At 45.9% G+C, this 10664-nt stretch overlaps 1 protein-coding gene across 1 annotated transcript; it reads right to left on the bottom strand.

The window, feature by feature from the left end:
* Nucleotides 1-2786: 2786 nt before the first annotated feature.
* Nucleotides 2787-7818, bottom strand: PTS (6-pyruvoyltetrahydropterin synthase). The gene is made up of 6 exons (XM_075442399.1): nucleotides 7706-7818; nucleotides 6714-6793; nucleotides 5273-5295; nucleotides 4195-4251; nucleotides 3808-3878; nucleotides 2787-3305 (listed from the first exon to the last, which is right to left on the bottom strand). Exons 1-6 carry the CDS (start codon nucleotides 7777-7779, stop codon nucleotides 3164-3166), a joined length of 447 nt encoding a protein of 148 aa, XP_075298514.1. The 5' UTR covers nucleotides 7780-7818; the 3' UTR covers nucleotides 2787-3163.
* Nucleotides 7819-10664: the final 2846 nt, after the last annotated feature.

The following is a 10664-nucleotide window of genomic DNA, read 5'->3' on the forward strand; positions in this document are numbered from 1 at the left end:
GAACTATAAATAACAGCCTAGGGAGTGGCATGTAAGACTGAGTGGCAGAACTTGGCTCAGTCCTAGGTGCTGTTTTTCGCTTTACTGATCCTTTTGTAATGGTGTCCCTTTTGCTCTGCGCTGTTTCATAATTTCAGACCTCATGGGAAAAAAATCAATTCCCCCTCCCCGCACTGAAAAAGCTGGGGCTGAACCCACAGTACTCCTGTGGTAAATGTGCTTCAAACAATTCCATCACTCAGTAACTAAGTTACAGCACAGAGATGCTTAATGTTTAAATACATGAATTAATTCTCTCCTTATATAACCCTCCCTCCCTAATCTGCAAATTTGGAGGCTGATTCCTACAGAGTCTTCCCTCCATGGAGCTCACACACATCTGCAAAGATCGAGACCCCTCTAAGCAGGATAAGGGACAGAATACACTGTAATTCCTTGTGACGCAGTCAATTACAATTCCAGCTCTGATACTGCCAACCCCCTCCATCCAAGCCTCTACCCAGACAACCAATTTATTTCGATCTCTCCAGATCTGCTTCCATTTAAACTGGAGAGATCAGAATAAAGGATATGAATACATTTCCAACATGCAACACAGGAATAAATATAAATGCCCAAGCTATTGTGGGACTTTGTCAGAGCTATGTTGCACTGCAGTAAAAGATCAGGAATTCAGGCTAGTTTCTTCTGGCCTGGCACCTGACTTCACGCTAATAAAAGCGATGGGCTGTGCTATGTAGATGTAACCATTTGTTTGCTTGTTTTCTGTCAACAATGTCAACAGCTAAATTACTCTTCCGATACAGATACTACATGATATGTTTTGAGTCTCCATGACTCACTGAAGACACCAAATGCTTTGTGAATCATCATCTTCAGCTATCATCCAGTGCGATTTACATCATTTTAGCAAACTCGAATGACATATCACGCTAGTGAACTACAGACCACCAGGTGCGTTCAGATAAGTAGCAAAACCTCCCTGGCCAGAGCCCACACTGAAAAAAGCTGACTGGTTCCACATCTGGGGGGAGAAGAAGGGGAAGAAAGGGCAATAGTGTGTTCCCTTCATCTGATGCACTGAGCACTCTCTACTTGTGTGACACTAGAATGAATCTCCAGCCAATTATTCACCAAAGCACTACCTTTAAGAGGGAAAAACATCCAAATGCTGGAGCCCAATGGCAGAGATTTTGCTCTGCCAAAGAGGGAAGGTTGGAATACCCCTCATTTCCAGCCTTTTCTTACTATTCCCTTCTAGAAGCTCATCCAGAAGTTTGAGCAAAGATGGATCAAGGCAGGAGATAGCACAGAATTGTCCTCATATAAAGCAGTCACTGCTTAAAAGAAAGCAAAGAATTTTTTTGAACTCTAAAAACTACTTTCTAGCAGAACTGGTAGCTATAGAAGGATACTTTACCCTCAGCCTGTAGCAGAGTGTGGCCAAGGTTAACTATTAGGCAAGCTTCATTAAACCTTTATAAATGGTGCTACTTGCTACCATTATTCAGACGTATAATTTCCTTGTAAAGCAAGGCAATTATTACCCTGGATATCACTTTTTTAATTATATGCATTAAGTTATTCTTCATGACTATACCTAATTACTCTTCGGGACGTTGCTCATGTGATGAGAATCACACACTACTATCACTTCTGCCTCTGGACAGACAGGTTGATCTATGGCTCTTAACCACAGCAATTGTACAGTAATTGTTCCCTAACTGGTTTTACGTGCATTCCTCATCCAGCACTTTGCTTTCACAGTATGCCCACAATTTCAGGAATCTGCAGAATAATTTGGTTAGTGTTCATTTAAACCCATCTCACAGCCTCATCCTTTTGTAACAACCTACACTGAACAGTGTTGCGCCTCCTAATCTGCAAGTGACAGCAGGAACCTGCAGCCCTGACGACTGATGCACATGAAGTACTTAATTTGCCTGCAAAGCCTTCCCAACATGGGATTCTGATGATGAAAATACCAAGTAACTGTTGATCATCGCAGCAGCAACATGAGCTGACAGCTTTCTCCAGAAAGATGAAAGAGAGTTTGATTGCGTTCCTACAAAACTCACAAAAACTTTCCTAAGAAAAACATCCTTGATGTGGCTGCTTTTGCCAACAAGCTTTCAGGGGGCTTCAGTGGATACAGACTCAAGGTATCACAGGTCCTCCTCTACTATTTCAGCTGTCCACGACCAGATGCAGAATGGAAAGTGTCCTGTAGCAGGGATGACTCCTCAGCAAGATGAGGATTATGTCTATATGTCTGTACTTGCCATGAGCTGATATACCACAGCAGGGTATCAAAGAAGTGAGTATTTGCACTACAAAGAGACAAAGTCAGCCAAAATTTTCTAAGATGAAAAGCGTTCTCTGAGCAAAATGTCACAAGAGTGGCATCTTTGGGACATCAGCTGGATAACCAGTATTCAAGGGTTTATTCTCGCCTACTTCCACTTTCACCCATGCATCGGAGCACTCTGACACCACTGGGGCTGCGATGTTCCAGCTTCGCAGTTTCCTCAGCTTACCATGCTGATTCTCAATAACATATTGTTCTCTTTAGCTCTGCAGTTTGGACGGAGAATTGCTTTGTAAACAACTATATTGCTCACTATACCAGTTCCTTATACAGAGAAAGACATGCCAGCCACAGAAAGAAATAAGCCTGTAACACAGGAAAAAAAAAAAACAAGCAAGCAAAAAGAGAATCATGCAGTTCTCATTCTCAAGAATGTTTCTCTGTTTGATCAAGAAGTAAAACAACACCAAAGCCCAGATTACTAAAAATCATAAACGAATCCAATGTTTAATTAGAGAAAAATCACAGCCTTTTGTGACTGGACAGGACATACATTTTTCCAGGCCGTTTCCTCTCTAGGAAGCTGCTTTATTTAATATGGCACAATTGTAAATTTCACATAAGCTTGGTGGTTTTGGTTTGCAAAACAGGAAGGTCTTGAGAAAACCAGACAAATCAACAAATTCTGATAACCTGAACTGATAAATTGCTGCAAGAATTCTTGTGAACCATCCATATTTGTCCTTATGCAATACATAACCAGTGTCTCGGTGTAGGAAACACAGTTAGCAGGGCTGAAGTAATTCACTGATGTGATTATGCAGCAGTTTCTGACCTATTGAGCTTAAGATCATTTTACTTCTCAGAGATTGTTTCTTCTCCTTTATAAATGACAATGTTCTGGTCTGTTTCATACACTTTGACTTTATAAAGAGTTCCCATGGGCAGGAGCTTCTTGAGGTTTTCCCAGATGAATACTGCAACGTTCTCTGTGGTGCTAAGGGTGAAACACAAGCAGATTCAGAACCGACAGCAATGATAGCTGAGGAAGCTGTACCCAGAATGGGGCGGGGGGAATGCTAAAGGCCACAGGGAGCCATGCAGGCAGCTTTCACACAATGACACTCTGAATGTAAGTGAGGCTTGAATATTGCCAGCAAATATGGATGAAACGAGATTTAATTAACAGGTCGTATCTGTCTCCCTAAGCCATCCACAGAGTAGGCTCATATGACAAGCACTGGTCGCCAAAGGGCTCCTCAAGTGCGAGCAAGTGGTGCAGTCCTTGGCATATGGGAATGCAGCTGCTCCAGCAGGCCGGCAGCCAGCCCAGCACAGTGAGGCAGGCTGTACGGCACCAGGGCTGGAAGGCAGGCAGGGCATCCAGCACCCGACACGCATGGGTATGTATCAAGGCTGCTCTTCCAGATGTAGGACTAAGCCTTGAAGCCCGTTCCTTGACCCTGCAACCAATGCCATGAGGAGCCCCCACCACTCACCTCACAACCTCAGCAAAGTACGGCACATCTTTATCCAGGTTTTTGTGGTCAAGTGGCTCCATGATCGCCTCCTGCAGAAAGAAAACAGTGACAATCTCGTCCTGGTTGGTCAGTGGACCTGAGGTTCAAATTACCACACACATGCGACTGAAGTAAGGCAACAGTATGTAAAAAGAAAGTAACAGCCCTACATCCATCTGTTAACTTCCTACCTGGAGACATGGTACTGCCTCACATCACAGTGCTAAAGCATTTTACTCTTAATTCATTCCTTAATTTCTTCTTTATTTCCTAACATCAACAACCATGTCTCCACCCTGGTGCTAGGCAAACTGCCAGGCTCTAACCAATTATCCCAGGGCATGTGTAGGAAAATAGTGCTATTACCTGCATATATGCTTTCAGGTCTGTCAGGTTTATAACCATTCCTGAGACTGGGTCAATCTGCGGGGAAAACAAAATGGAGATTAGTAGCCTAGCTACACATCCTTATTACCAAGGCTGCCATGAGCCTGTACAAATCTGTGAATCTCTGTATGCTCAGGACATCTGAGCCACAAGAAAAGTATCTTTCCACCTTCACACACTGAGTTCCAACTCTACTCCCGTGATGTTCCCAAAGGCTAAATACAGCATACAAACAATTCCACTGGTTCCACTCTCTCATACAAGCTGACACCAGGGAGGAAAAACTCACTGAAACAGTCTTCAAGCAGCAATCTAGCATGACCATCAGCAGGAAAACAGGCATTAAACTGCTGGGTTGAACAACCAGGGACAAAACAGCAACCAGCCTGAGCTCAGGCCATCCTCCCATCTGGAGAACGCACAGCTCCAGGAAGAAAATCAGGTTGTGTAGTTCACAGCGTATTTGGGGAATGTAGAAGGAAGCTGTTTTAAAATTTTAATTTCAGATCTGAATAGAAACTCCCTTTTCTATGAACTGGAAATCCTCAAAAAGTTGTTTGGAAAACATCAAAACCAAGATGCTATCTAAACAACTCTGCAGAACACACAGAACAATGACAGGATGAAGGGTGAAAAACAACTGCAAAAGCAGAATTTCCTTTTATATTTGCAGCAAAATATCTTGATAAAACAGCAGACAGAATCAGTTATTGGAAGTGCTAAGCCTCCTTGTGTCTCAGTAGTCATCCAACGATGCCCCACAGATATAACCTGAGCCTATACATGCTGCAGTGAGGCTCTGGCAGACGAAGTTATGCGCCCAGAGGACGACTACAAACCTTGGATTTAAATATGGTCACCTGCAAATCCTGGTTAGAGGCAAGGTGAATAGGACAGCAATTACGGAAAATCTCCTTCTATAGTGATGCATACAGAGTTTCCACAAACACCCTGGGAAATCTAGCAATTGATCTAGAACTTCAGTACTGTCGAAGATGGAGACTCATCTATCCTGCCACCTCAAGGAATGAAAAAAAAAAATGTTGTTCACACTTACCTCTCCACGCACAGTGACTATAACTGGAAAAAAGAAAGTACCAGGTCATGATGATACCACGAACATAACAAAGTACACTACTCCTTGCGACAGACAACCCATTCATCACTAATCCACACGGACTGGTGCAGGCTTCCCAGTACTTAGAATTCGGACTGTTTTTATAAAATGGGTATCCACTTCACAAAGAATAATGACTCAGAGTTACCCAGCTCATTAAAGAAGTCATTCTCCAAGGTCTGATGCTCAGAGACACACCACTATTCCCAAAGCGCCCCTTGCAGGCAGAGATAAGACTAGACGTCTTCTCAAGTACCTGCTCCCTATGACAGCCTGGGCCCTGCACACTCAAGCTCAGAGTCTCTTGATCAGCAAAGTCTTCTAGACAATGCAGACACCCTAGGTGCCCATACAATCACCCTGAGGCTCCTGAGACCATAAGATGTGGGGTCAGCTTGTAAGTCTTCAGACATGATGGAATACTAGAGAAGGAAAGTAAGGGATGAAGGGGCCACCAGCTCTCTAATAATTACAATTACTGCAAGGTGTCATTTCAATGCAGAAGTCCTTTCAACAAAAGAGAAAAACACTTGAAAACATCATCCTTATAAGCTCAGCATTCCTTCCGACTAACCCCAGGAGCTGAGAACAAAATTACAGCTCACTGGGGAACTCAGAAAAATAGAAAGACAGTGATTTGGGTCTGGTTGTGATTCTCCTCTGGAATGGAAAAAGCCCCTTCATGCTCTTTTTCTCATTCTCTCTCTTCTGCCCTCCGCAAGGAAAAGTTTTAGAGACATCTCCCTTGCTTTCCAGCAATTTGTTTTACAGTGGGAATGTCCTTTTATGAGAAAGCAAGAGCTGTTGTGCCTGTAGGTCAGCTTTAAAAAGAGGGACAGATCTTCACTCCAGCAGTGTCTCAACTTGTCTTCCCCGGCAAAGCTAGCATCTTTGCAGTAGAGGTTTCAGAGTACCTACAAAACACAGTGCTAAATCGGAAGCCAGCCTAACAAATGGAAAGATCCAATTTTACATGCACAGGATATAGACAGTAGGAGAAGAACTTGTAAAAACAACATTCAAATAAAATTTATGGGCTGTTTAAATTGCATGTCATTCGCTTAGAAAAGTCCTCATTCAAAACACAATGATTCTGCAGATTATAAGCAAGTAGATCTGATTCATGAAGTGACATTTTGCGACAAATATTTATTATCTATTTAACTTAATGGCTTGCAAATCCATGCCATGGTTCAATCCTCCCAGCTGCTCAGGACTCCTAATTCTAAAAAAACCCTAAACCAGCCACTAAAAACCATACCAGACTGCTGAGACATGACTGGCCCAGGTCCTGCATGGGTAATTGTGCATCCAAACCAGCCTGCCTGAGAGCAGCCTCTGTCCATGACAACATATCTAATCAAGGAATTCAATTCCTTACCTTTATAGTTGTGTCCATGGCCATTTGGATTGTTGCATTTCCCAAACAGCTTCAGGTTTTCTTCATCACTCAGTGATTTACTGTGAGAAACACAGACATAGCATTTCAGGATCCATTACAGATGTTCATGGCTTCACTTCAACTGTGACAGCTTTCTAGCTAGCTCTTCCATCTATTCAGTTGCCCAGATTTAACCCACTAGCTTTCCCTACTGAGAAGGCACAAACAGAACTGGAGGAGTATTTGGCCCATGAAAAGACGTTGTTGACAATGGGGTTTTCTCGCTGTGGTTTTGTATTTATGTGTGCAGGTTTCATAACAACTGCCTAATACTGCTGTATAAACACTAACAGCTATTCACATATGAATATGGCAATATCACTTGGGCTCCTAGGAGGAAGTGCCTGGAGCAAACTATGCATATTATTACTTATTATAAACTAAGAAACCTTAGGGAGCTTCTCCAAGAAATACAAAGGATGACTTCCCTCTCTGAATCTTTCCTTTGAAGAAATTCACGTGCCTACTGCGAGCAGTGTTTCAGGTCAAGGCACTCTTGAGGAATTCGTAAATTTCGAGAAAAAGGCGACAGATTAGGGGCACGGTGAGCTGCTTACAAACTGCAAGCCTAATTCGTCCCTTTTGACAACAAAACTTCAGCTCTCGTGAAAGCTGGTTACGCACGGATCTCTACAATCAGGATTGTCTGCTACAGGCTGCAGAAAACGGACTAAACCAAAGGGACCCGAGAAGAGCTCGCCCGACAGCAGGCACGCACACACGCACAGCGGCTGAGCTGAGCCCCGCCCGTCGCGTACCCGGCTCCCGAGCGGTCACTCGCAGCGCGCTAACGCAAAGCCAAACGCCCCACAGCCCTGCGAGGCCTTCGTGCCTTTCCACCGAGGACGGCCGCCAGGGGCGGGGGCGGGGACCCGGGCTGCCGCGGCCGCCCGGCGGGTGTGCCTGCGTCCCGGGGCGGCGGGGCCGCTCACCTGTGCAGCCGGTGGCAGGCGCTGAAGCAGACGGTGCGGGAGAGCCGCGCCAGCCGGGCTGCGGGCGGTGCCATGACGCGGCCGCGGCGGGCGGTGCCTGCGCGCTGGGGCAGGCGGCTCCATCCGGGCGCCGGGGCGGAGCGGCGGCTCGGCAGCGCCGCCAGCGGGAGACCCGCGACGGGCTGCTCGCCGCAGCGGTGCTTGAGCCTCCGCGGGCGGCTGGCCCCAGCTTCTCGGACTGTTGCGCTCGAACGCCTCGGCGGGGTCTACCCTGCCTTGACCTGCACGTGGGCAAAATGTCTGCTTTGTTCGTTGCGGCAGCTCGGCTGCTCCTCCTTGCTTCCGGCTAATGTCTCCTGCACGCACACTGCGATCTTCTCTGAGCCGGTGATACAGAGGCTGTTAAGAGCCACTACGTCAGCCCTACCAAATGCAAAGGTATGACAGCAGCTCCAACGGACCGCCGGGGTGAACTGCTGTAGCAAATGCTTTCCTGTACCAGCTGTTTACTACCTCACTTTTCACTAAATCACTGGAAGCTCTCCCAGAACAGCAGTCAAAATGATAGGAATCACCATGAGGATAAGAAACAGCTGTTGCACATTTCTACATGGGCTTCCAGGGGAGGGAAGGATCACCTCTGAAGGACGGAATGTGAGACTGGAAAACATTCATTGCATTTTCCAGTTCAAATCGCTGTTGTTCATCTGTGTCCAAGTGTGCTTGGTACGATGGCACAGGGAGAATTGATGCCGTTGAGTACCGATGAGCTAACCTTTCAGGTTAGTTCAAATTCCGCTTTAAAGAACACACACAAAAACTACCTTGGACTGCATCAACGTTTCTCATTCGCATTATCTGGGCTGGTGGATGTGAGGCCCAGAACAGAATGAGTTGAGACGGGCGCTGAGAAAAGTGCATCAGTGAAACAACACAAGCTCAAAAAACAGCGGAGCTTTCTACAGGGTAGGACTGGGGTTTGCTGCAGAACCAGATCAGAGACCTGAAATTTGTGCATCCTGCCTTTCATCTTTTCATTGACATTCTCTTTCAAGGTGTTTCATCCTCTCATTCATCCTGTAATGTTAGCAATGATTTGGCCTGTGTGCCAACAATTTGACTTGCTTATGTTTTCTAATGACAACTGGAAGAGGTGTTTCTATAAATGCATCAGCGCACAGGGCTGTGCCTGCCAAAGAAAAAGCTGGCAGGCTCTCAATGCACTTGTAAGATGTTTACGGAGCAATCCAAAGAGAAGCAGCTCGCAAAGCAATACTCACCTGCAGGGACTGAGAGAACTTCACGGATCTAATTCCTGCCCACCTAGAATAACTGTGCTCTGTCCATTCCACAGCACTGTGGTATCTGAGGAGCTACTGTTAATCATCTGAGAATGCCCCAATCCCTGGTCACGTGCATGATTTGAGATGGTTTAGATAAAGCAAGCATACACGGAAGTCCTACCCAGCACCAGTCACAGAAAGGGGCTGCCAGGCCTGTTGATTCCCTTTCTATCCTGGCAAACCAATTTGTCCTCTGGGATGGTTATGAACTTGACAGACTTGAAGGAGTGCACTCTGTTAATAACATTCATGGAGTTCAAGCAAAGGAATCCATAAAGTGTGATTTTCAGAAAGCTTTGGGAAAGGAGGTGGAACCTGGATTTCTCAGTGCTGCAAGGGTTCGAAGGGAGGTAACTACATCAGCATATTCCCTTAATTCCTGGAAATTCTTGGTGCCCCAGGGATAACAGAGGGTATCTGCCAGTTTGTCAGAGCAGGAAAACTCCAGCCTCAGGGCAGGATCTCTGTATAACAGGAATAGGATTAAAAACAGCTCTTAAGGTAGTGGACTACTGCCTGCATGGACACAGCACAGGCAGGGGCTAGGATTGCGTGCTGTTGAAGTACAGCTTTATAAACACACAGCATGGACTTTGCACTGGAGGGCATCTTTCTTCCCCTGCACTATTGATCTACAGCCCTGCCTTTGGTACTCTGGCTGGGTGCAATCAACACAACGTCGCACATGAACCTCTGACGCTGCCTTTCCCCCTCCCACCTCATCAAGAAAAAAGTAGTTTAAATAAGCGCAGCAATGGTGACAGAACTCTACCCACCGCCAGGGGTGGAGCAGCAGCAATGGGAGGCGTTTGCCATCTAGCGGCTTCGTGAGCTTTGGCATGAGCCTCCCTCTGCCTTCCCACAGCGCCGCAGCCCTGGTGCACAGCCCTTACTTCTCTCCCTTGTCTTTTTCCAAGACCTGTAAGGAAGGTGAAGAAAGGCCAGAGAGGAGATAAAGGTGGGTTGTTTGGACAAGAGTGAGTCAGCTTTGATTTGGTTCTGTTCTGTGTGGGCTGGCCTCCAGAACATCAGGAGTCAAAAAAGCAAAGCAAGTTTACAAATAGGAAGCATGGGCTTTCCTTCAAACCCTAGGGAACAAGTGCTCATTTTTTGCTCAAGGAAGTGGTTCAAAACATTCTCCAGGCTTCTCACAATGGAGCAATGTGAAAAGTCCAGAAGCCAGGAGGGGAAACCGTTCTGCTGGAAGCCTTCACCTTACATAGTGTTCCTAAAGGTAGAGCCTGCAAGTGAATCGCTATAGAGGGCTTCCCTCAACACACCTATCCACCTACACCTCAGAGTTCAAGAACTGTAGGAGCCTGGATGAGGAAACAAGCATTTGAGAGGGTGTTTGAGTGTGACCTGCTCAGCTTAAGAGCACAGGGATGTCAAGGCCACAATGGAGTTCATACTGAACTTGAATTGGAAGGCAGGAAATGTTAGCCATCAGAGCTGTATCCAGCTATGCTGTTTAAGCAGGAGCACGGTGGAGATGAGTCGTGCATGTCTACAAGACCATATATGTAATAAGGTGTGTGTCAAGGTTGGACCTGTTGCCTCTTGTAGCACACCACTAAGTTGGCCATGGGACTGATGAGGGCAGGGAAAGAAAGGAA

Source organism: Opisthocomus hoazin, chromosome 24, assembly GCF_030867145.1.
Source record: "Opisthocomus hoazin isolate bOpiHoa1 chromosome 24, bOpiHoa1.hap1, whole genome shotgun sequence".
Lineage (NCBI taxonomy): Eukaryota > Metazoa > Chordata > Aves > Opisthocomiformes > Opisthocomidae > Opisthocomus > Opisthocomus hoazin.

Excerpts from the sequence above, each read along its gene's own strand:
- PTS (XM_075442399.1), bottom strand. The coding sequence starts at position 7,779 with ATGGCACCGCCCGCAGCCCGGCTGGCGCGGCTCTCCCGCACCGTCTGC. Across the intron at positions 3,879-4,194 it reads ACCTGAAAGCATATATGCAG|GAGGCGATCATGGAGCCACT; the intron begins GTAATAGCACTA and ends TTCTTTCTGCAG. Across the intron at positions 3,306-3,807 it reads TACTTTGCTGAGGTTGTGAG|CACCACAGAGAACGTTGCAG; the intron begins GTGAGTGGTGGG and ends TTTCACCCTTAG.